This window comes from Leuciscus leuciscus (assembly GCF_965113295.1).
Source record: "Leuciscus leuciscus genome assembly, chromosome: 25".
Taxonomy (NCBI): Eukaryota; Metazoa; Chordata; class Actinopteri; order Cypriniformes; family Leuciscidae; genus Leuciscus; species Leuciscus leuciscus.
In genome coordinates this window covers 31,360,996-31,387,747 of record NC_138724.1, presented here as the reverse complement: position 1 = coordinate 31,387,747, position 26,752 = coordinate 31,360,996, and the positions used below count along the sequence as shown (strand labels likewise).

Sequence of the window (26,752 nt, the reverse complement as noted above, 5' to 3'; positions counted from 1 at the left end):
GAGTTGAGGGTTTTAAGGTATTCAGTACTTTAACATTAGACATTTGGCATTAGTTAGTGAACGATGATAACCCGATCATACCTGCTGGATGACCTCATAAACGGCTCTGAACGCCGGCTGCCGGTCGTCATGGTAAGCGCCGCGGTTGCCGTGGAGAATGTAAGCGCCGTGGCGTTCGGCGGGGGGGCAGTTGCTTCCATAGATGCAGTGATCGGGCCGGTAGTTCCAGTGGCACGGGAACACCAGCAGAGTCTCTGCGGATCCAGAGAGAGAGATTCAGAGTGGGACACTGCGCTTCATACTGCATACTGGGAGAGTACATACCACCTTAAAACTGGATCCTACTGGGAGAGTACATACCGCCTTAAAACTGGATCCTACTGGGAGAGTACATACCACCTTAAAACTGGATCATACTGGGAGAGTACATACCGCCTTAAAACTGGATACTACTGGGAGAGTACATACCGCCTTAAAACTGGATACTACTGGGAGAGTACATACCGCCTTAAAACTGGATACTACTGGGAGAGTATATATCGCCTTAATTCTGTATACTACTGGGATATACCGCCTTAAGATATATCCCCGTATTACCACCTTAAGATATACCTCCTTAAAACTAGATCCTACTGGGAGAGTGTATATATCGCCTTAATTCTGTATACTACTGGGATATACTGCCTTAAGATATATCCCCGTATTACCACCTTAAGATATACCTCCTTAAAACTAGATCCTACTGGGAGAGTGTATATATCGCCTTAATTCTGTACACTACTGGGATATACTGCCTTAAGATATATCTCCGTATTACCACCTTAAGATATACCGCCTTAAAACTAGATCCTACTGGGAGAGTGTATATATCGCCTTAATTCTGTATACTACTGGGATATACCGCCTTAAGATATATCCCCATAATACCGCTTTAAGGTATACCGCCTTAAAACTAATTCCTACTGGGAGAGTATATACCGCCTTAAAACTGTATACTGGGAGAGTATATATCGCCTTAAAACTGTATACTGGTAGAGTATACCGCATTAATATAATGAAGTCAGTCTGCTAATGAGCATTAATAATGATGTCACACTGCTTGACCTCAGTGAGTTATGAGCAGTTAACACACAGAAACACAGCTGGGTATGTCATGCACACAGAAAGCTCTACTGTGAACAGTGTTGAGAGTACTATGGGAGCATGTTATTCTGAGTTATATTATATATTCCAGCAATAAGCATTCTCTTTCACAATATGCATGTAATAAATATTTCAAATTTTAGAATTGAAATCTTATGATTCATGTATAAAATGTGCAATATAGAAAAACGTGCATTACCGTACTATTGTTGTTGCATGACCTCACTATACTGGTGATGATGCGGTGATCATGTGACCTGTGTACCTGGTGATGATGATGTGGTGATCATGTGACCTGTGTACCTGGTGATGATGATGTGGTGATCATGTGACCTGTGTACCTGGTGATGATGATGTGGTGATCATGTGACCTGTGTACCTGGTGATGATGATGTGGTGATCATGTGACCTGTGTACCTGGTGATGATGTGGTGATCATGTGACCTGTGTACCTGGTGATGATGCGTGTGATCATGTGACCTGTGTACCTGGGCTGCGTTCAGACCCGACAAAACGTTGCACAACGTTTTTTAAACAGAAACGGTGATGCGTTGAACACACTGTTCTGATGACGCAGGAGCTGCAACTACGGCAGCTGAGAAGGACATTCTCTGTGTTCTTTGTGAAGAATTTTCTGAGCCTGATGAAGTCGGTATAAATATGTGTTTAATACTACAAAATATGCCCGATGTTACAGTTACTGCACTTGCCGCCCAGAACAAAAGAGAACATCCCAGTGGAGTGAAGGGATTGCTGAAACTGAAGCACACATCTTACCTAACTCAGACTAAAACACATCTATTTAGCCTCACATACTGACTTTATTTGTAGTTCATGTTTTAATACCCTGTATTTTCTTTCTCATTTTTAGGAAAAGCACTTAAAGGGATACTTCAGGATTTAGCATTAAGCTTTGTATTAGTAGAAAACCTGTAGTATTTTCGAATTACCATGCTTTCCACCCTCATATCCCCCTGAGACAAGAGATTTCTGTATTTTTTGTCTGGAAAAAATCCTCAGATGACGCAAAAATCGTCATTTTGCGTCATCGGAGGATTTTCTGGCCAGAGTCTAAAGACTACAGCCAGTAGGAGGAGCTGTCCCGCATGTGTTCAACCCGCCCATAGGGGGATCTCACTCACAGAATGTACACAGTGTCAGCCGTCTTTCTTTGGAAGCTAAGCTAACAGGCTGTTGTTCTGTGGAGAAAGCTGAATAGTAGGAGAAAGCTGAGTATTAGGGGTTACCATCCTCCTTTTCCCGGACTTGTCCGGCGGGCGAGATCGTTCAAAATGTCCGGGATTCAGCTTTTGCGTTCTGCGGTCGCCATTCATTGTTTACATGCACACCTTTTGTTTCAATCTAACTGAATTCATTCCGATTGGTGAATCTGAATGTAGTGTTTACATGAACGCTAAACAAGTAATCGGTTGATGTGCGTTTTACCATTGCTAAGAAAATTCCCGCTCCTCCGTGAGAGATGCAAGACCCGGCGCGTCTCAGTAATGACGCCACCGGCCTCGCGCCGTTCTCCCTCGCCCCTCAGCCTCGTCCTGCTCACCGTTCTCCCTCGCCCCTCAGTCTCGTCCTGCTCACCGTTCTCCCTCGCCCCTCAGTCTCGTCCTGCTCACCGTTCTCCCTCGCCCCTCAGTCTCGTCCTGCTCACCGTTCTCCCTCGCCCCTCAGCCTCGTCCTGCTCACCGTTCTCCCTCGCCCCTCAGCCTCGTCCTGCTCACCGTTCTCCCTCGCCCCTCAGTCTCGTCCTGCTCACCGTTCTCCCTCGCCCCTCAGCCTCGTCCTGCTCACCGTTCTCCCTCGCCCCTCAGTCTCGTCCTGCTCACCGTTCTCCCTCGCCCCTCAGTCTCGTCCTGCTCACCGTTCTCCCTCGCCCCTCAGTCTCGTCCTGCTCACCGTTCTCCCTCGCCCCTCAGTCTCGTCCTGCTCACCGTTCTCCCTCGCCCCTCAGCCTCGTCCTGCTCACCGTTCTCCCTCGCCCCTCAGCCTCGTCCTGCTCACCGTTCTCCCTCGCCCCTCAGTCTCGTCCTGCTCACCGTTCTCCCTCGCCCCTCAGTCTCGTCCTGCTCACCGTTCTCCCTCGCCCCTCAGTCTCGTCCTGCTCACCGTTCTCCCTCGCCCCTCAGTCTCGTCCTGCTCACCGTTCTCCCTCGCCCCTCAGTCTCGTCCTGCTCACCGTTCTCCCTCGCCCCTCAGTCTCGTCCTGCTCACCGTTCTCCCTCGCCCCTCAGTCTCGTCCTGCTCACCGTTCTCCCTCGCCCCTCAGTCTCGTCCTGCTCACCGTTCTCCCTCGCCCCTCAGCCTCGTCCTGCTCGCCACAGTAAACATCATGAATGGCGACTGTAGAACGCAAAAGCCGAATCCAAGACATTTTGGGCGATCTCTAAATCCCTGGCAAACTCATCACGTAGGCTAGCCTAATAGCCTTGTTGTTCAACTGCGCGCTCTTACTGGTAGGCGTGGCCTCCTAGGGCAGCGAAGCAAGTGCATACTGGGAGTTGTTGTCTTTCATCCACATAAGCCAAAAATACATTTTCTGGCTTTTCTCAGTCTAGAAAGCTCCAAATTCAAAAATGTCTTCACATTTCTTCTACTTAAATGACCTATTTCAAATACACATTCATCTTCCCAGAGGTGAAGTATCCCTTTAATTACCATTGTTTATTTCTATACCAAATGTCATACACTTGCAAGTTGCAATGAAGCTAAAAATATAAACAACTACATCATTATGTTGTAGGGCTGTCAAAAGATTAATCGCGATTAATCGCATCCAAAATAAAAGTTTGTGTTTACATAATATATGTCTGTGTACTGTGTATAATTAAATTTGTATATATAAATACACACACATGCTTGTATATATTTAAGAAAAATGTGTAATTTATATATAAAAAAATTATATTAATATATAATATAAATTATATCTAAATATATACAGTATATGTATGCAAATATTTCTTAAATATATACATGCATGTGTGTGTATTTATATATACAAATTTAATTATACACAGTCAACATAATATGTTGATATCCTATATTTTTACAATAAAACTTACAACAAACATGTCTTCTAATATCCTCAGTTGTTGCGTATCGAACACATTTGTAAATGACTGTCCTTGAACCCATTGTGCGAGTTCACTTTAATACCGTGTGCTTTATATACATGTTGCTGCTGATTGGACTGCAGTTCTGACACACCCACCAAACAAGAGAAAACATATCTCACACCCCATTGTACACCGGTGCACACCGCTTCCAGGACACATCACGTTCAACACGGAAACCGTAGCAATACGTTGCGCACCGTTTTGAACTTGAACGTGTCCCTGGTGATGATGATGCGGTGGTCATGTGACCTGTGTACCGGTGAGGATGCGGTGATCATGTGACCTGTGTACCTGGGTTATAGTGGAATATGATGTTGAGCAGGTCTTGGTCTCCCCAGGTGATGTTGAGCTTGTACTTGTTGAGCAGCGGCATCAGTAGATCAGCCCACTTCAGACTCACTGCTGCCACGTCATTCTGTGACACACACACACACACACACACACACACACACACACACACACACACTGTTCATCTCTGAGCCTGTTCATCAGTCCAGCTGATCAATCATCTGAGTGCATGTTTGTATAATGATAATCCCTCTTGCTCAGTCTCACGAGTGACAAATAAATGAACGAGTAAAGCACTTCAGTAATGAGCAACACATCGCTCCCTCTGAGAAGAGCAACAGCGCCATCTGCTGGACATCCTCACACACAAACACACACACACACACACACACACACATAGAAACGAATGTAAGAATTTAGAATTTGGGGGGGAAACTGTCATCTCCAGTGGCTCATGCATATCGCCGCCGGTCACTAAAAGATCAGTGGTAAAACGTGAGGAAATGCTAGATATGTTCTTTATAGTTGGCAAAGTTAAAGTCTAATGAAACACACTGACACCTTATTTTTGTCCTTTCAAAAGTAACTGAATGCCCTGCTACACATATTAGCCTACAGTAATCATAATTGTATTTAAAACATATAAATGTACATGTTTAATTATGTCATTATAAAATATATATTTGTTTATATAAATGGCAATGCATATATTTGAAAATAATAAATGTTCTGCTTAAAGGGTAACTAAACCCTAAACCAACTTTTTTTAGTTAAGGATCTGTAAGAATGGGGCTTTATTAGTGCAGTTCATTGATTCGAGTAACTTTTTTGACATTTGGGTATAAAGTGTTTTAATTCTACAATATATGGTGTAAAAACGTCTGAGTGCTGCCCTCTTCAGGTTGAACGGTGGCTACTGCAGTTGAATTTTCCTATTGGATGTTTGCGGTGGCAGGTGACGTAAGCAGGTTCCAGCTCACCACGCCCTTGGCAGTATACAATACATCTTGTTTCATCAAAACCACAGTAGCGAGTCAGGAGTTGGAATTGCGAGTATTGAAAACGATCAGGATAGAGGTGGGAATGGGCTTCTCCACACACACAGCTCGCGCTGAGAAGCGACGCAGTGCCAAACGCTGCTCCTCCTGCATGGACTCCACCACCGCAGCGCCGTCTTGATGTCAGTGATCATATATATAATCACAATTTATGGTTAGGCTAAAGTTAATCCTCTGGGGTCGACAAACGCGCCGGCGCATTTTGCAGGAGTTTTTCCACATAGCGGCAAAATATGAATATGCCTACAGAGAGCGCGCGCTATTGACATCAACTCGATAAAACTCATCAGATGCATGTACTTTACATCGTCTTGCGACCCTGTGAGTCACTCTCCATTTTAGACTCTGACGGCAGGTCTCAGGTACACACACATAGTTTAGATGTGTCCGTGGTTGATGGCCGGAGTCCAGCCCTGGCAGCATCACAGGGAAAGATGCACTGGAACTTTTGCACCATGAAATTAATTATTAATTATTAATTATAATTTATAATTAAGAGCAAGTGTCTTCTCATTGGATAAGAAAACTCAGTCACATGAATAATTATGAGACACCGATGAGTCATGAGAGTACTATAGTGCTCTGCCACAGCCTGTGACGTGGACAAGATGAAGAGTTTAAACCCGGAAGATGAAAATAGCGGAAAAAAACTTTAACCATTTTCCCCCGACTATTAAATCTAACAGATGCTAACATCGTCTTCAATGGTGTTCAACACACACACCTCTGTTACAATCTCAGAAAATCTGGTTAAGGGTTTCATGACCCTTTAATAATGTCATCACAGGTGTTCCTGACCTTGAAGTGTGTGTGTGTGTGTGTGTGTGTGTCTGATGCGAGTCATGTTCATCACAGGTGTTCCTGACCTTGAAGTGTGTGTGTGTGTGTGTGTGTGTGTGTGTGTGTGTCTGATGCGAGTCATGTTCATCACAGGTGTTCCTGACCTTGAAGTGTGTGTGTGTGTGTGTGTCTGATGCGAGTCATGTTCATCACAGGTGTTCCTGACCTTGAAGTGTGTGTGTGTGTGTGTGTGTGTGTCTGATGCGAGTCATGTTCATCACAGGTGTTCCTGACCTTGAAGTGTGTGTGTGTGTGTGTGTGTGTGTGTGTGTGTGTGTGTGTGTGTGTGTGTCTGATGCGAGTCATGTTCATCACAGGTGTTCCTGACCTTGAAGTGTGTGTGTGTGTGTGTGTGTGTGTGTGTGTCTGATGCGAGTCATGTTCATCACAGGTGTTCCTGACCTTGAAGTGTGTGTGTGTGTGTGTGTGTGTGTGTGTGTGTCTGATGCGAGTCATGTTCATCACAGGTGTTCCTGACCTTGAAGTGTGTGTGTGTGTGTGTGTGTGTGTGTGTGTCTGATGCGAGTCATGTTCATCACAGGTGTTCCTGACCTTGAAGTGTGTGTGTGTGTGTGTCAGTGATGCGCGGGTCAATGTATAAACAACCCGCACCCGACCGACGTTTTCAACTAACCCGCCCGCAACTCGGACCGCAAAAAAAAGAAGAAGAAAATATTGTACCTGACCCGCTTCCTGACCCGCATTTTTTAAAAGTAGTAAATGCATAGCAAGAAGTACACATAGCCAGCACTTTGGTCATCATCTTTCATTATTTCGGCAAATGTCTCCCACACTTTGCTCTTTCTGTTTGTGTAGGCCTATTTGCGGAGCTTCCACTCCCCAGTCTTCACCTTTTCTCTTGCCGCCTCCATCTCTACCTGAGCTCGACTGAGCTCGTGCGTCATCTTCGCGCCAGTTATTCAGCCAATAAAGTGTAGGCCTATGTATTTCATAGAAAATTGCATGTGAGCGGAGTGGAGCGGGAGCGAGCGGGCGGATCTTGGACAGAGCGCAGAGCGGCATTTTTAAAAGGATGGAGCACAGCACGATTCTGAAGCATGCTCAGTCAAGCCTGACTCAGTCTACTGTTGATGACTGCAAGATGGATTCTATTTTCAGTCAAAACTCGGCTCAATAATGGAGTTAAAAAAGTAGGCTACTTCAAAAAGGAAAATAAGAAGTCATACAGGTGTACTATAATATAAAACTAACTATAATGTGGTAGAAGAAAACGAATGTGGAGACATCGTTTCAGTCAGTAAAGATTCATTTTGGAATCTCAAAAGACACATCTCTCGAAAACATGCAGTGTGCTATGTGAACATGCTGGGAAGAAAGCAAAAGGTTAGCAAACTGAATACGGTAACTTGTAACAAAGTGTAAATTAAATACAGCATAATATTCAAACAATTGATACAAGCCCATTTAAATTTTAATCCTGCGCGCTGCGCACAAGTTCAGTTATAAGAATGTTGGCCTAATAGTTAATTTAGCCTACTTTTAAAACGTTTAAGCATATATTTTTATATTTTTGTTTATATAAATTTTATTTATATTATTAGGCCCATTTATTCGTTTTATTTTACAGCAGTTTGTGTGTACAATGGATATAAGCCCATTTCAATTTTAATCGTGCGCGTTGCAAAAGTTAACTTAAATTCTGGCCTAATAGTAAATTTACTTTTAAAATTATGTAGGCTATATTTTTGTTTATATTATTGTTATTTATATTATTAGGCCCATTTATTCGTTTAATTTTACAGGACTTTGTGTAGGCTATATTCCTTCTTACATAGGCCTAATTTGTAATTTAAAATAAAACATTTCTATTTGAAAAATGTTGTTGTTGCTCATTAGTTCTTTAGGAGGTAAGGCTGTGGTCTAAGCTAACAGTGATATACATGTAGATGTTTTTTCCTTTTTTGGAGCGAGCGGGGGGCGATTTGAGTGGAGCGCGGAGCAAACTGCGTTGAGCGCGGAGCGATGATGAGCGGAGCGGCCTGATGAGCGGGGGAGATTCTCACTGCTCCACTCCGCTCATATGCTCTCTAGTACTATATAAATTACAAAGGTTTAATTGGCATCAAACGACCCGACCGACCGCGACCCGAATATCATTACAAAATTTTTGGATGACTCGTAACCGCGGGTAACCGCTCATTTCGGATCAACCCGCGCATCACTGGTGTGTGTGCGTGTGTGTGTGTGTCTGATGCGAGTCGTGTTCGTCACAGGTGTTCCTGACCTTGAAGTGTGTGTGTGTGTGTGTGTGTGTGTGTGTGTGTGTGTGTCTGATGCGAGTCGTGTTCGTCACAGGTGTTCCTGACCTTGAAGTGTGTGTGTGTGTGTGTGTGTGTGTGTGTGTGTGTGTGTGTGTGTGTGTGTGTGTGTGTCTGTGTGTGTCTGATGCGAATCGTGTTCATCACAGGTGTTCCTGACCTTGAAGTGTGTGTGTGTGTGTGTGTGTGTGTGTGTCTGATGCGAGTCTTGTTCATCACAGGTGTTCCTGACCTTGAAGTGTGTGTGTGTGTGTGTGTGTGTGTGTGTGTCTGTGTGTGTCTGATGCGAGTCTTGTTCATCACAGGTGTTCCTGACCTTGAAGTGTGTGTGTGTGTGTGTGTGTGTGTGTGTCTGTGTGTGTCTGATGCGAGTCTTGTTCATCACAGGTGTTCCTGACCTTGAAGTGTGTGTGTGTGTGTGTGTGTGTGTGTGTGCGTCTGATGCGAGTCGTGTTCGTCACAGGTGTTCCTGACCTTGAAGTGTGTGTGTGTGTGTGTGTGTGTGTCTGTGTGTGTCTGATGCGAATTGTGTTCATCACAGGTGTTCCTGACCTTGAAGTGTGTGTGTGTGTGTGTGTGTGTGTGTGTGTGTGTGTGTCTGATGCGAATTGTGTTCATCACAGGTGTTCCTGACCTTGAAGTGTGTGTGTGTGAGTGTGTGTGTGTCTGATGCGAATTGTGTTCATCACAGGTGTTCCTGACCTTGAAGTGTGTGTGTGTGTGTGTGTGTGTGTGTGTGCGTCTGATGCGAGTCGTGTTCGTCACAGGTGTTCCTGACCTTGAAGTGTGTGTGTGTGAGTGTGTGTGTGTCTGATGCGAATTGTGTTCATCACAGGTGTTCCTGACCTTGAAGTGTGTGTGTGTGTGTGCGTCTGATGCGAGTCGTGTTCGTCACAGGTGTTCCTGACCTTGAAGTGTGTGTGTGTGAGTGTGTGTGTGTCTGATGTGTGTCGTGTTCATCACAGGAGTCTCTGACCTTGAAGTGTGTGTGTCTGATGCGAGTCATGTTCATGAGCATGACGCCGGAGTTGAGGCCGGTGTGGCCGTGGTACGGGTGTCGGGAGAAGCGGTTGTACCAGCCGATGCGCGGCTCCTCGTGTTCGGGGGCCATCGCCGCCACATGGGTCTGGTTAAAGCCCTCCAGGAGCCGCCACACGTCCTCCACCGCGCGCAGGAACAGCACATCTGTGTCCACGTACAGCACAGAGTCCACATGCTGCAGAATCAGCTGACACACAACACATAATCAGCAGAAGAAGTACAAATAATTCAAAAAAATCAGCTGAGAAATAAATAATGATAATAATAATAAAAATAAGCTGAGAATTTTTTTTTTAAATCAGCTGAGAAATGATGAAAAAATAATAATACAAAAATCAATAATAATAATCAAATTAAATAAAAATAATTAATTAATAAATAAATAAATAAAAATAAGCTGAGAAATAAAAAAAAATAAAAAATAAAAAATCAGCTGAGAAATAAATAATAAAAAAATCAGCTGAGAAATAATAAAAACAAATAATAATAAAAAACAACAGCTGAAATAAATAATTAAAATAAAAAATAATTGTTAAAAATCAGCTGAAATTTTTTTTATAATATAATAATAATAATAATAATAATATTATATATATATATATATATATATATATATATATATATATAAAATAATAAATAAATAAAATAAAATAAAATCTAATAAAACATCCGCTGGTAAAGCAGGCCGGTCTCTTCACAGACACTCAGGAGGAAAATGTTCTGCTCTGGATTCGAAACGTGAACTTCAAAGAGTCGCAGACAAATGAGTTTCAGTCTCAGCTCAAGCTGAGGAGATCATCATGACACTCACTGTGGGTGAAGCCACATATCTCCAGCTGAGAACACATCTATCCAGCTGAGGAGATCAAACCTCAGTCATCATCACACTCACTGTGGGTGAAGCCACACATCTCCAGCTGAGAACACATCTATCCAGGAGGAAGAGTTTATTCCTCTCAGACCTGAAGCCTGTTTTACACTCTGAGCCTGAAAGCACTCCTGCTTCATCTACACCGCCGCCCAAACGGCTGGGATCGGGAAGAGTTTTACTGTTTTTACAGGAAGCCCTTCTGCTCACCAACACTGCATTCATTTTATTAAAAATACAGTAATATTGTGTAATATTATTGTAATGTAAATCATCTGTTGTCTATGTGAATATATAGTAAAGTGTAATTTATTCCTGTGATCAAAGCTGATGTTCAGCATCATTACTCCAGTCTTCAGTGTCACATGATCCTTCACAAATCACTCTAATATGATGATCTGATGATCAACAAACATTTAGGATTATTATCAGTGTTGAAAACCTTTCTCAGGATTCTTTGATGAATAGAAAGTTCAAAAGAACAGCATTTATTTAAAATAGAATATTTTGCAACATTAAACACTACCGTTCAAAAGTTTGAGGTCAGTAAGAATTAAGACAATTTAATTAATTTCAGCAAGGATGCATTACAGTGATCAAAAGTGACATTTATAATGTTACAAAAGATTATATTTCAAATAAATGCTCTACATATATTATAATATTAATAAAGCCTGATGAAGTGTGTGTGTGTGTGTGTGTGTGTGTGTGTGTGTGTGCGCGAGTGTGTGTGTGTGTGTGTGTGTGGTCTCACAGGGATGAAGAGTCTCTGAGCAGCGCAGGGCTTGAAGAGTCTCCTCCACTCTCTGGCGTTCTCGCTGGGGAAGCTGACGGGATACACACTGTAGAGGAACCTGGAGCGAAACCTGCGAGGCCACGAGTCCAGCTGCAACACACACACACACACACACACACACACACACACACACACACACACACACACACGCGAACACTGAGTAAGAAAAGCTTGTTTTGCAGTGTTGTGTGTAGGCTAAATGATGACAGAATATAATTTCTGGGTGAGCTATCCCTGTAAGTGTAAATGAGGAACATGAGTGTGAGATGATCTCTGTGCTGACGCTCACACACACACCACAGCAGCGTCTCCATTAATGCTGGAAGATATCAGTTTGTTTCTGCTCACCAAATGCTTTTTAATCTTCGCTGTTGCTTCAATGCAAATGAACAAGTGCACCGTTATGTGTTGCCTAGTGACGTGTGTGTTCAAGATAGCAGATATCAGCAGATTAATCTAAATCTTCAAACACTTCAAGCTAAATCTGCACAGATTTGACTTACACAAGCTTCCCCAGCACAGTCAGACTCATACTCCCCAGCACAGTCATACTCCCCAGCACAGTCAGACTCCCCAGCACAGTCAGACTCCCCAGCACAGTCAGACTCATACTCCCCAGCACAGTCAGACTCATACTCCCCAGCACAGTCAGACTCATACTCCCCAGCACAGTCAGACTCATACTCCCAGCAGAGTCAGACTCATACTCCCCAGCACAGTCAGACTCATACTCCCCAGCACAGTCAGACTCCCCAGCACAGTCAGACTCATACTCCCCAGCACAGTCAGACTCATACTCCCCAGCACAGTCAGACTCATACTCCCAGCACAGTCAGACTCATACTCCCAGCACAGTCAGACTCCCCAGCACAGTCATACTCATACTCCCAGCACAGTCAGACTCCCCAGCACAGTCATACTCATACTCCCCAGCACAGTCAGACTCATACTCCCCAGCACACTCATACTCCCCAGCACAGTCAGACTCATACTCCCCAGCACAGTCAGACTCATACTCCCCAGCACAGTCAGACTCATACTCCCCAGCACAGTCATACTCCCCAGCAGTCAGACTCATACTCCCCAGCACAGTCAGACTCATACTCCCCAGCACAGTCATACTCCCCAGCACAGTCATACTCCCCAGCAGTCAGACTCATACTCCCCAGCACAGTCAGACTCATACTCCCCAGCACAGTCATACTCCCCAGCACAGTCAGACTCATACTCCCAGCACAGTCAGACTCATACTCCCAGCACAGTCAGACTCATACTCCCCAGCACAGTCATACTCCCCAGCACAGTCAGACTCATACTCCCCAGCACAGTCAGACTCATACTCCCCAGCACAGTCAGACTCATACTCCCCAGCACAGTCAGACTCATACTCCCCAGCACAGTCAGACTCCCCAGCACAGTCAGACTCATACTCCCCAGCACAGTCAGACTCATACTCCCCAGCACAGTCATACTCCCCAGCACAGTCAGACTCATACTCCCCAGCACAGTCATACTCCCCAGCACAGTCAGACTCATACTCCCCAGCACAGTCAGACTCATACTCCCCAGCACAGTCAGACTCATACTCCCCAGCACACTCATACTCCCCAGCACAGTCAGACTCATACTCCCCAGCACACTCATACTCCCCAGCACAGTCAGACTCATACTCCCCAGCACACTCATACTCCCCAGCACAGTCAGACTCATACTCCCCAGCACAGTCAGACTCATACTCCCCAGCACACTCATACTCCCCAGCACAGTCAGACTCATACTCCCCAGCACACTCATACTCCCCAGCACAGTCAGACTCATACTCCTCAGCACAGTCATACTCCCCAGCACAGTCAGACTCATACTCCCCAGCACAGTCAGACTCATACTCCCCAGCACAGTCAGACTCCCCAGCACAGTCAGACTCATACTCCCCAGCACAGGAGAACAGAACCAGTAACAGGCCCGGCTGGTGATCTGACAGCGTGACCCGCCACAGCTGGGCTGGGTTTCCCGATAGCGTTGTCTCTTAGCGCTACGAAGACTCTTAAGGTGTAACTTAACTGAAGGTATACCATGTCTAGTTGTGTTCCCCTGAACTATACCTCAGGAAGCTGCTAAAGATATCCCTTCAGGCACTGCTTCACTGCGTTATGCTAGAAAGTGCTGTTCTTTATAAAATAATCACTTCAGAAATAGTTGAAATTGCATTTATTAGGACTCATGGGATATTATAAAAAATAATCCAAACTATAATAGCCTATAATAGCCTAGCCTACATATTTTAAATTTGTATCATATATACATAGTTCCTACATGACGTCACAACATACGGGCATTTGCCAACCCGGCGCCATTTCTGTGGGCATGCTGTGGGCAGAACATTAGAAGAAGAAGCTGAAAATAGTTAATTTCGTGATACAAAGTGAAAATGGTCATCTCCTGCTGGGTCAATGGATGTTCAAATCGTGCCGGAGGTTCAGTTAAATTTGGATTTTACAGTATACCCGTCATTAGACTTCATGAATGTGAGATGACTAACGTTAAGCGTCAGAACAACGATGGAGGTTATGGCTGGCGAGGATAAACAGGAAAGAAACTCCCTCAAAACACGCAAGAATTTGTTGTGTTTTATTGCGAGTGTACACAAATATAAGTTAACACTTTGCAGTTTGAATGATGTCCTGTATACAAAATGACGAGGTATTAAAAACATACAAAAACAACATTGTTTCCACTGTTCGATCGCGCCCGCGACTCTCTCTCTCACTCTGCCACACGCACACACACACACACACACACACACACACACACATTCCAGCCTTGCAATCTCAGATTATGTCCCTAAAGAACCCGCGTATAAAGTAGTTCCGCATTAACCGTTAGATTAATTAATTTGCACGCGAGTTTTGTTTATTTTCATGCCGTGTATATTCATATTCATGCACATATTTCCAGCCTCGGAATTGCTCACATGTGTTAAAACTCCTAGCCAATACCAGATAATGGTACACATGGATAATACTGTATCTGAGGCAAAGCTGCAAAATCAGTGCTCAGTTTAGCGCATACGGATCCACACCATTTATGACTGAAATGTTTGCATTGTACCTCTCTCTGTCTTGTGTTAATAGAGTCTCTTTATAATCTCTGTCACTTTGTCTCTTCATGATTTTCGTAACATTATAAATAGAAAGAAATATTCGAAATTTGCTTGTAAAACTCTATACTGTCTATGTTAAAACTTTGTAAACACAGCAGCTTATGCCCTCAAAGATGGCGTCTCCGGGGAGGTCACGTGACATGAATTGGCCTGTGGGAACTATGTATTGCTGCCATAATAACCATTTCAAATGTTTATGTGCTTTCTTCTCTTTCCCATGTTTGTTCGCTGAGGTGGAGCTGCGATGAAATATTGTTCTTGTAAATACTTTCCAGCATTTCAGTAATAAAAGTGTACATCTTAAGTACGGTGCTCGGCAGTGATCAAAAAGGGTTTAATCAGTGAGTTTTGAATCTCTTGAATCTCTTTAATGGTTCGGCAGCTGATGTACCTTTGGATAATCTAATTAAAAATCTAACAACAATCCATATAATGACAATTTTATTCTTTGCATGAAAACACTTGAATTAGCCTAACTGAACACTGTCTGGGTGTATTAAAACTTCAGAGTTATATTCATATAGACCTGCAACAGTGATAAGGTGAAGTTAAGAGTGGTCCAGACCAACCTTCCGAACGTATGACTTACAGAAGGTGTACTTAACTAAGAACGTTTCGGGAAACATGTACTAATGATAAGGTACAGCTTAAAGGTCCCATGACATGAAATTTTCACTTTCTGAGGTTTTTTAACATTAATATGAGTTCCCCTAGCCTGTATATGGTCCCCAAGTTTCTAAAAATTTCAATCGGTGTAAATCGAGCTTTTGCTATCTTTCTCTGCCTTTGAGAAAATGGAGGCTCATACGCGCTGATCTTGAATCTCCTCCTTATGACGTCATAAGGAGGAAATGTTACCTCCCCTTTCTCTGCTTTGCCCGCCCAGAGAATATTTTCCGCCCATGAGAAAATGCGCTAGGAAGTAGGAACGCGCGCGCGCGATTTTAGTTTGTCCATGAGAGATATCATGGCTTTTGAGCGAGCGAAGCATAACAATTGCTCAATAATTGGATGTACAAATGAACACCGAAGGGTCAATACAGAGCTGGGCTTGCTGAACGTCTGAAACTAAAGTCTGGATCACTCTCTTTGGCTCAGCTACACACCTCAGACAAGTAAGTCAACTAATGATATATAAGTGTGTTGCTTTACTGTTTATGGTTACCTAGATTGTTACACGTAGAATGTGGCTGTAATATTAGCTATGCAGCTATGCAGTTTATGTGTGTGAATACACACACTGTAACGCGAGTGTTGTACACGTCTTTGTTATTTGGATAACCGTTTTCCTGTTATATGGTTATATGGCGTTATATGGTTATATGGCGCGCGCGATATCCGCATTTCAAGATCGCAGAGCTTGATGTAATTGTAATAAGATAAATTACAGACGTTACAGATCTCTCATGAAAAGGCAACAGTAGGTTAGCGTTAGCTACATGATGATAACTGTAAACCATCCGAATAAAGTACCGTATCCAGACATAATATTTTAAACTAACCATTCGGAAACGTCCTGCTGGAGCCGCTGAGTTGCAACTTCTTCATCCGTTGCTTCTCCATCTGGATCAGATTCTGGGTCAAACTGAAATGCTTGAAAGACTGCGTGTCTTCGTGCCATTGCTATATCCAACGTAAACATGCACGCCACGTTACCGTTGCGCAAGATGGTCAAGGCCACACCCACCCTCCACCTTGCGCTGCCTTTCTCCTCCTCATTAGTATTTAAAGCTACAGACACCGAAACGGCCTGTCTGAAGGAAGCTCATTCTGGGACTGGCTTGTAGTGGCTATAATTCTGCACCGAGGCTGAATTTTTGGAAAGAGATTTCAGATACAGTACTAGGGACCACTAAGGACTATATTAAAGCCTACAAAAAGTAGCATGTCATGGGACCTTTAAGGTGTAACTTAAGAACCACGCAGCGTTAAGAAGTTTTCGGGAAACACAGCCCTGATCTTTACCCACATTTGGCGAGTGTTCATTTAAAACCCTGCGTATGAAGAGCCAGAGTGTGTGTGTGTGTGTGTGTGTGTGTGTGTGTGTGTGTGTGTGTGTGTGTGTGTGTGTCTCACGGCGTGTGTGAAGCCGGCATGCAGCTCGTCCTCTGCGAAGATGTGAAAGTGCAGATCTCTGCGGCTGAAGAGCACAGCGGACTTCAGCATCGTCAGCGTCTCCTCCAGACGAGAGCCACAGGCCACCACAGCCAGCCCCACCGGATCCCAGCCGGACCTGCACAGGCCAGAGGTCAGAGGTCAGCACACAGGCCAACAGCACAGGTCAGAGGTCAGAACACAGGCCAGAGGTCAGCACACAGGCCAACAGCACAGGCCAGGGGTCAGAGGTCAGCACACAGGCCAACAGCACAGGTCAGAGGTCAGCATACAGGTCAGAGGTCAGCACACAGGCCAGAGGTCAGCACACAGGTCAGAGGTCAGCATACAGGTCAGAGGTCAGCACACAGGCCAGAGGTCAGCACACAGGTCAGAGGTCAGCACACAGGTCAGAGGTCAGCACCCGCTGGGAATGATGTACGATCACATGGATCTGGTTCTGCAAACCCCGTCCAGCTACACATACACACACACACACACACACACACACAGACCCATCGAGACCCTACCTAAGAGCCGGGTCCGTAACGCAGTGTCTTCGGCACACGGGGAGAGTCCCGTACGGCTCCCAGCGAGAGGCCGAGCCCGAGTCACACCTGAGGCACACAAACAGGCTCTTCATGATCAGAGACGGGGTTCAGTCAGAGACGCATTAACAACCGGCCTATAACCTGACAGATACTGATCCTGTTCAGCCATCATATGTGGAGGGCATCTAAACTAATGAACACACTTGTACTAACAACAAGAAGAACATCAAAATCACTGTTAACTCATTCAGCTGTGAATACACCACAAGTAATGAGGATAATAATAATAAACTCTTAAACTGTCTTTAAGGGGAACTGTTCCACACCTCTGTCAGAATGAACTCGAGATGACCTGACTCGCACATATTATTAATTACGTAACATGACGTTCACCCAGTAGGCGTCACTGATTGGCGGAGAGGCAGACCGGTGGGCGGGCGAATGGACGGCTACTATTATAAACGAAGCTTATGAATATTAAGTAGATATTAGCCGAAGTTAAGCAGAAGAAACGTCAGCGTGACCAAATTAATATCCATCAGCACACAATAAGGCTAAATGACCAGAAATCCATCACAAATAATTGTTAAAATTGACAAAACTGCCTGAAATAAGCAATAGCCGGGCTAAATTACTCTAAAGGCTGCTTTCGTTGAGAATTCCCTTATTTATAACGACTGCCCAGTCATTTAAAGATACTTTAAAGATTTCACATAACGAGTCCAGTATTTATGAGCTGAATCCTGTATTGTCGTGAGGTAGTTAGTGCAGTAAATGTGTGTAGTGTTGTTGTGAGGTTGTTTTGTTTACATACCTGTCATCGTGCGCGCGCTCACTCAGGCCTGGATCCGCTGCGCGTGTCCGCTGCGCTCGCGCCTGTTGATTCGCGCTCTCCAGTGACGACACCAGCTGATTAAATATGTAGAACACAGAGAAGAAGACTAATAGCGCGCAGACGAACAACACACGAAGATTCCGCAGCATTTTCTAACTAAAAGAGCAGCCATGGAGATATAAATCACGCTGCTCGGTTCAGCGCCCTCGACTAGCCTACTATGGCGGAGGCGTGCTCATGAATATTAATGAGGTGCTTGGAAAACTTCCTGGAGCTTTAGTCACGTGACCACGTTTTGTCCAGTAAAGGGTAAAGGGTTGAGGAGCCGACCAATGAAAACTTCCCAGATTGCTCCTCTCATGAATATGATTAAATACTTGCTAACTCTGCATTATATGTTAATATAAACACACCACAGTCATTACAAATAGTAAAAACTAACTTATATCACTGATATATGACAATATGCAGCAAATGTTAAAATAAAAGCAGAGACTTTAGTTTGTAACCAGCGCACAGAAAGCCTGTAGCTTGAATAGGAACAAATCAATGTACTTTCGTTCGCTGATCCTTCTGGTTCTTACAATGTGATGATTGGTCTGATCACGTGTGTTCGTGAAATGTGCAGCCTCTGTTACGACTGAGCACATTGACCTTCTGATCCACAGAACCAGTTTAACTTATTATATTATTAGAAGGGTTGAAGTTTCTTAATATTTGATCTAAATCCTGAATACTCGTTACAGTTTAATGTGAAGTTGTATTATCAAATTAATGTATGTTTATTTACATTGGAACAATTAACTTATCACATATTTTTTCTCTCTGATAACTATTTTTCATTAAAACAAAATTGTTCAGAAGTTTTGTCTTTCTCAACTCTTTAATCTTCAAAAACATTTTTCCCTTCGTTAAAATTCAGTAACACCTCACTGCAGTACACGTCATCCAGTGGGAGGAGTTGGATCCAGACTTAAGGGGTGGAGATTGGTAGGTTTAGGGATCAGGGGGTGGAGATATGCAAGGTGGGAGGAGTTGTATCTGGATCCAACTCCTCCCCCTGGATTTCGTGTTCTGCAGTGAGGACCATCTCTACATTTCTCTCTTTCTCTTCAATTCAACATGAGAAAAAAATTATGGCTAGCTAAAGTTAGTATGTACGGTGAGTGGGAAGGGACATGATCGTCAACCATGAGTTTAACACGTAAACAAACCTGTGTGACCATAGCATACCTTATCAGATATGTACATTATTATTAACATTTTATTAAGGGATGAAGCGTGTAGTGCTGACACTTTAATGTTATTGTTAATTTTTCCATGATGCAGTATTCTCTGAATAGGAAAAAATATTAACTAATTTTAGTAAAAAAAAAAAAAACTAGAATCACCCATGAGTAATTGACAGGTGAAATTCTGCATGCAGTAGTGCAGATACTAGACCTCCATTCAGCAGCATCAACAGTACACACTGATATCAGGGCCTGAGGAGGAGGAGGAGGAGGAGGAGGAGGAGGATGAGGAGGAAGAGGAGGAGGAGGAGGAGGAGGAGGAGGATGAAGAGGAGGAGGAGGAGGAAGAGGAGGAGGAGGATGAAGAGGAGGAGGATGAGGAAGAGGAGGAAGAGGAGGAGGAGGATGAAGAGGAGGATGAGGAGGAGGATGAAGAGGAGGAGGAGGAGGAAGAGGAGGAGGAGGAAGAGGAGGAGGAGGATGAGGAGGATGAGGAGGAGGATGAGGAGGAGGATGAAGAGGAGGAGGATGAGGAAGAGGAGGAGGAGGAGGAGGAGGAGGAGGATGAGGAGGGTGAGGAGGAGGATGAGGATGAAGAGGAGGAGGATGAGGAAGAGGAGGAGGAGGAAGAGGAGGAGGATGAGGAGGAGGAGGGTGAGGAGGAGGAGGAGGAGGAGGATGAAGAGGAGGAGGATGAGGAAGAGGAGGAGGAGGAAGAGGAGGAGGATGAGGAGGAGGAGGAGGATGAAGAGGAGGAGGATGAGGAGGATGAAGAGGAGGAGGAGGATGAATAAGATGAGGAGGAGGAGGAGGAGGAAGAGGAGGACGATGAAGAGGAGGAGGAGGAGGAGGAGACATGCACTGAATACACAGACATTTTCTTTATTAACACACCAGCTTGAAATTCACCATGAACTGATATAGTCAGCCTAATGATGCACAGCTTATTAAGCAATCATGATTTATTTATTTATTTATTTATCATAATTAAGATAATGTGCATTAAAAGTACCATTTCGGCAACGAGAACGATGCTGAGCCAAATGAAGATAAAGATGTGTTCTGGCGACTGGCGTGTTTATTGAACCAATCAGATAAGAGTAAATCGAGAGTCAGCGAGGAGCTCATCTGATTGGCTACATGATGAAGGTGGCCCCGCCCTCCTCTTCCTGAGCGAGGCCTGTTTACACATACATGGCTTAGACATTTCCCTTTAATTTACGCTTGCAAACTTATGTACAGTTCCACAGATCTTACCCTGCGCATGCGACTCTTTATGGCATCATATTACCTTCATACTAAAGGAACAAAACATATGAAATGGGAGAATCGTTTGTTTTCCGCCATTAAACTTTCGCTTGCAAAAAGCTCAAAAGGTTTTGAAGTATGACAGTTAATGAAGTAAATTAGATCAACCCAAGTATGAATATATTTATATTTTAATTTACAATTACATTTTTTTTAAATATAAATCTGCCATTTAAAAAGAACTAAGAAGGTGTGTAATTTATAGCCTTTCTGTTACGCAAATATCATTTTATTTATGGACTGATGAAGAGTAAATGTTGGTATATTTTCAACTTTGAAAACTTCCCAGCATGCTCCTCTCATGAATATGATTAAATACTCGCTAACTCTGCATTATATGGTCATATCTACACACTGCTATCATTACATATAGAGAAACTAACTTATATCACTGATATATGACAATATGCAGCAAATGTTAAAAGAAAAGCAGAGACTTTAGTTTGTAACCAGCGCACAGAAAGCCTGTAGCTTGAATAGGAACAAATCAATGTACTATTACTCACTGATCCTTCTGGTTCTGATTGGTCTGATCACGTGTGTGTGTGTGTGTGTGTGTGTGTGTGTGTGTGTGTGTGTGTGTGTGTGTGTGTGTGTGTGTGTGTGTGTGTGTGTGTGTGTGTGTGTGTGTGTGTGTGTGTGTGTGTGTGTGTGTGTGTGTGTGTGTGTGTGTGTGTGTGTGTGTGTGTGTGTGTGTGTGTGTGTGTGTGTGTGTGTGTGTGTGTGTGTGTGTGTGTGTGTGTGTGTGTGTGTGTGTGTGTGTGTGTGTGTGTGTGTGAGACGACTGAGCACATCGACCTTCTGATCCAACAACCAGATATTAAAATGCATATAATAGAAGAGAAAGATTACATTGACTTAAAGGTGCAGTCTGTAAGAGCACCAACTAGTGGTAGAAGTCGGTACTGCAGTCCAGATTCAATCAGAGATCGTTGTTCCCCGCCTCCTCAGACTCCACGCTCACGCAGGTTGCCAGATTGAGGACGTGCAACAGAAACGAGCGCGATTGACAACGAAAGCCGAGGAGATTTACACACTGAGTGAGTAAGTTACTCGTCAGTGAGTTTATCCGCGTTTTAATATGCTCTCGTTCATAGAGATTTATAGATGGATATCGAGGCTTTTTATAGATTGTGTGGAATCTGCAATCTCTGACCCAGTTTGTTTGTTCGTTTCCAAGGCTGTGTTTTCCGTCAACTGGCAACCCGGGTGTCGAAACACTATTGGCTGAACTGGAAGTGGGCGGAGTCACACAGACCAAAACAACAACCGACTGACCACACGGAATGAGTAAAATAATAAGTAGAATAACTGGCTGTAGCCTAGAAGTGTTTTTCAGAGAAATGAGTATGTGAACTTAGCATGTTTCATAAATATCTGCAAACATATTAGGGTACTTTTATGCTTTAGTAGAGCAAAAAAGTTACATCCAGCACAAGTCAAACATAAAAAATGTATGTTTTAAAAAAAAATCGCTGATTTTAAATCACTGTGTTATGGATGACTAAGCTCTGGCAATTGGAGAAAAAAAGCTTTATGATGCTTTGAATCAATTGAATCACTTGCTTCATGAACTGATTCACTGATTCTCAGCGCCACTCTGGCGACCTCTGCTGGTCAGAACAGTGTAATTACAAGCAGAAACACACATGAAAACACCTTTTACACACACACTGCTAATGTTTAATTGAAGCTTTAAACAATTTAATGCATTTAATTTTGTCTATCTTTATAATATGTGTTATTTTATTAAATTGTAGGGTTGTTTTGTTCGTTTTATAGACAACTCGATTAATCAGAACAATAAGAGACTTTTAAATAGCCTACATCTCTTCCTTTTTATTATATAAATGTGTCACGAAATGTGTACAAATTAATTAAACTGATCTGAGATCAGGTACAAATAATTTTTAGACATCAATCATTGGTGAGGACTATACTTAAAGTATATTTGTCTAAAGTATTAGTCATTTGTATTCAGTTTAATAATGATAAAGCTCATTTCTGTCCATTTCTGTGTTGTATAGACACAAACTGTGAACTTTTCATCTCAAACAAAACTTTTCTCAAACGCTTTTATTGCACTTTTCCACTGTTAATGCTCATAAGAAGAGAAATGTCAATCATACAGCATCATAGAGAGCATGTTATTACACTATATGTGTTAATCAGTCAGAGAAACTCAACAATAACACAATTATGAAGAATAAAACAACAGTAAATGTGCAAACAAACCAATGTTTTGTAGAACCAGCATTCAGTAAATCACATGTAAAGCATATGATGATAACGGCCTGATTTACAGAAGTCGCCATTAAACACCGTTAATGTTTTGAGAACATTATTAAAGGGAAGATAACATTAAACAAATGTTCTATTAGTGTTTCTGGAAGAACGTTTGATCATAACTTTGAGGATCTTGACTGAACGTTCCCTGTTATCTGGGATTATAATACTGGCTAAAACTGTCTGCTGTTCCTCTGTGGGCTTTTATCATGTAATAGATATAAAAATAGCATAAAATATTACAAGAAATCGCTTTTTAAGAACTACAACAAACGGCTGGCAGGAACTACACAAGCTTCCTCCCGGGTTAGTGACATCACCAACCCTACAATTTACATAAACCCCGCCTCTCATCGAAGGGATCTATATGGCTCTGCTGAGAACAAGCTCTTGAAGCTCCGCCCCCTGCGCCGGGAGCAGCAGCTCATTTGCATTTAAAGAGCCCACACACAAAAAGGGACAACTTTAACATGCTATAACAATATCTGTGGGGTATTTTGAGCTAAACCTTCACATACACACTTTTAAGATTATAAACTTTATACATTAAACATATAAATTTTAAACATTGCAATAACACACTTCCACCAACTATACAGTCTCACTTAATCTTCACGAAATGTGATATCGTTCAAATTTACTACCATATAACTCACTATCATATTCTCTTCTGATTTCAGCCTCTAAATATAAAATATTTCATGATACAAATGAATTTATAATAAACACCTCGTGGAAATATGAAGGAAATGTTCCTCTTGTTCATATCGAGCCATCAGTGCATGTTATTATAGAGAAGCACAATGTTTATCTTCATAATCTTTCATCATAAAGTAATAACTTGATAACCTGAAACAACTTTTCTTTTGAGTCTGTATTGCATAAAAAAATCTCAGTAACACTTTATTTTAATAATCCACTTTAGACATTTTACTAACTATATTTAACATTTCAACTACATGTCATCTTATTCTACTCACCCAAACTCTAATCTATCAGTCTATAATGCTAATGCTGAGAGTTAGTCGCACAGTTACTCATAGTTAGCAGAATGAATAAAGTACACCATTGAATTAAACCTAATCTCTACTGTTGGAATATATTCTCTGCTAAATTATCATTTACTTTTATTAATTTAGCAGCTGCTTTTATTCAGAGTAATGAATGAACAGCATCAGCTGATCTTAAAGGGATAGTTCACTTTGAAATTAAATGTTGGTATGTTTCAGCTTACCTCAAGGGCATCCAAGATGTAGGTGTCTTTTTTTCCGCAGTAGTTAAAATTTAGATATTTTTAGGTCAAACCGTTCTTGTCTGTCAGTCATATAATGCAGGTCTATGGTCACTGTCTCAAAGAGCAAGCACAGAGTCCAAATTAAAACAATTCCCCATCGTCCAAATTAAACAATTCCCCATCGTAAGTACACATTGATGGCCTAAGACACGAAACGAGCGGTTTGTGTGAGAAAACTAACAGTATTTACCTCTTATACACAGCCATGTCCAAGTGATCTGATCTGACGTGTACGCAGACTGGTGCATAGATATATACACACTAGATGTCGCCTTGTCTACGGCAGTTCATTGGAACAAAACCGTAGCCAAGGCGACAATCTAGTGTATATATCTATACCCGCCCGCGCCCTCAGATCACTTGGACGTGGCTGTGTATAAGAGGTAAAAACTATATAAATACTGTTCGTTTTCTCACACAAACCGCTCGTTTCGTGTCTTAGGCCATCAATGTGTACTTACGATGGGGAATTGTTTAATTTGGACGATGGAGAATTGTTTTAATTTGGACTCTGTGCTTGTGTTTTGAGACCGTGACCATAGACCTGCATTATATGACTGACAGAACGGTTTGACCTAAAAATATAAAAATTGAAACTACTGCGGAAAAAAAGACACCTACATCTTGGATGCCCTTGAGGTAAGCTAAAACATACCAACATTTAATTTCAAAGTGAACTATCCCTTTAAAGAGTCGATAAACACTAATAAAGATCCTCGTCGTTCAGAGCTGTTGATGATGATGTTCTGAGACTGTGTGTGTGTGTGTGTGAGAGTGTGTGTGTGTGTGTGTGTGTGTGAGTGAGTGTGTGATACAGGTGAGTCCTTCAGTGTGACTGTTCTTCATATGAGCTCCATTATAAATTCACTGAAATATTTCACTTCCAGAGGCCGACATCAGAAGAGAATATATATGGTGGTACATTTGAATCATATCACACTTTAACTGATCAGCGGCCGGTTGCATAAACATAGCCATAATGTTAAGACAGTGTCTTAAGTTCTAGTATGACCTACTAGCAGTTAGTCAGGGGCAGTCAGTCTTCATTTTCGGCATCAAAGTAGGCCTATCTATGTTTTTATGTAACTGATTTAAAAAAGCTATGAACTGTCTTAAAGAAAATAAATTGATGTCTAACTTGTAAGACTAGTTTTAGAGGTTTATGCAACCGGCCCCAGATGTGTATATGTATTCGTATTTATTTACTGTGAGCTACACCATCCACTGGATTCCGGCTGCTACATTGAAGCCAATTGATCCATAGATGCAGTCCTGGGAATTCCTCCATCTCCATCTTTAGGTTCTTCTGTGAGAGAGGATGTGGAGCAGAACAACAAAACATCCAGTTTGATCAGTGGCTTGAGCGCGTTGTCTGAAGCGATATCTCTCTGAACCCACATTCGGCTGAGGAGTAAAGAACTGTTTCAGTGCTTGTGGAGATCCGTCGTAGGGATCAGCCGTAAGAGGCAATGTATTGTAGATTCTTTGTCCTTCTGTTCCTAAACAGTGTATCAGCAGTGCTCTCTTTCTCTCGGCAGAAACTCTTCTCCACCGATCGCAAGCAAGTAGTTCTGAAATAACGTTTCCCACTCATCAAAGGACAGTTTCGGTTCACCAAGAACACTACTGGGGGTTGTGGAGAGAGTTTCGGTTCACCAGGAACACTACTGGGGGTTGTGGAGAGAGTTTCGGTTCACCAGGAACACTACTGGGGGTTGTGGAGAGAGTTTCGGTTCACCAAGAACACTACTGGGGGTTGTGGAGAGAGTTTCGGTTCACCAGGAACACTACTGGGGGTTGTGGAGAGAGTTTCGGTTCACCAAGAACACTACTGGGGGTTGTGGAGAGAGTTTCGGTTCACCAAGAACACTACTGGGGGTTGTGGAGAGAGTTTCGGTTCACCAGGAACACTACTGGGGGTTGTGGAGAGAGTTTCGGTTCACCAGGAACACTACTGGGGGTTGTGGAGAGAGTTTCGGTTCACCAGGAACACTACTGGGGGATGTGGAGAGAGTTTCGGTTCACCAAGAACACTACTGGGGGTTGTGGAGAGAGTTTCGGTTCACCAAGAACACTACTGGGGGTTGTGGAGAGAGTTTCGGTTCACCAGGAACACTACTGGGGGTTGTGGAGAGAGTTTCGGTTCACCAGGAACACTACTGGGGGTTGTGGAGAGAGTTTCGGTTCACCAGGAACACTACTGGGGGTTGTGGAGAGAGTTTCGGTTCACCAGGAACACTACTGTGGGTTGTGGAGAGAGTTTCGGTTCACCAGGAACACTACTGTGGAGAGAGCAGGGCCATCTTAACATCCTCGCGCCACTTGATATGTTGAAAGAGGAATGGATAGAAAGCTGACAGACACAAGCACATCAGTTGAACATGTAAACACATCAGCGCCACCTAGTGGACATGAATATTATAGCAATGCAATGGAGAGAGAACACAACAAGAAAGTTCAACAATAACACAATTATGAAGAATAAAACAACAGTACAAATGCAAACAAACCAATATTCAGTAAAGTCACATGTGCAGTAAAGCATCTG

At 43.0% G+C, this 26,752-nt stretch overlaps 2 protein-coding genes and 1 long non-coding RNA gene across 4 annotated transcripts in view; 2 read left to right on the top strand and 1 right to left on the bottom strand.

Annotated features, from left to right (window-relative positions):
- Window positions 1–18,332, bottom strand: part of gxylt1a (glucoside xylosyltransferase 1a) — a 32,946-nt gene extending 14,614 nt beyond the window's left edge. The window contains exons 1-7 of one of the 2 annotated variants that reach the window (XM_082160724.1): window positions 18,064–18,332; window positions 17,229–17,315; window positions 16,681–16,837; window positions 11,403–11,534; window positions 9,716–9,967; window positions 4,566–4,689; window positions 82–254 (exon numbers count right to left, since the gene is read on the bottom strand). In XM_082160724.1, coding sequence (XP_082016850.1) covers window positions 82–254; window positions 4,566–4,689; window positions 9,716–9,967; window positions 11,403–11,534; window positions 16,681–16,837; window positions 17,229–17,315; window positions 18,064–18,233 — 1,095 coding nt within the window. In that variant the 5' untranslated portion in view covers window positions 18,234–18,332. The remainder of the gene's footprint in view (window positions 1–81; window positions 255–4,565; window positions 4,690–9,715; window positions 9,968–11,402; window positions 11,535–16,680; window positions 16,838–17,228; window positions 17,316–18,063) is intronic. The other variant, XM_082160725.1, reaches the window with a different exon arrangement.
- Window positions 18,333–19,275: 943 nt separating this feature from the next.
- Window positions 19,276–20,110, top strand: LOC309490705 (uncharacterized protein; the record flags this gene model as incomplete). Its single annotated transcript, XM_082159918.1, has 2 exons — window positions 19,276–19,302; window positions 19,541–20,110. 2 exons carry the CDS (start codon window positions 19,276–19,278, stop codon window positions 20,108–20,110), a joined length of 597 nt encoding a protein of 198 aa, XP_082016044.1.
- A 1,312-nt stretch (window positions 20,111–21,422) lies between these two features.
- LOC309491307 overlaps window positions 21,423–26,752 on the top strand; it is a 35,002-nt gene continuing 29,672 nt past the window's right edge. Inside the window, exon 1 of the long non-coding RNA XR_014203011.1 lies at window positions 21,423–22,660. This is a non-coding gene — a long non-coding RNA (uncharacterized lncRNA). The remainder of the gene's footprint in view (window positions 22,661–26,752) is intronic.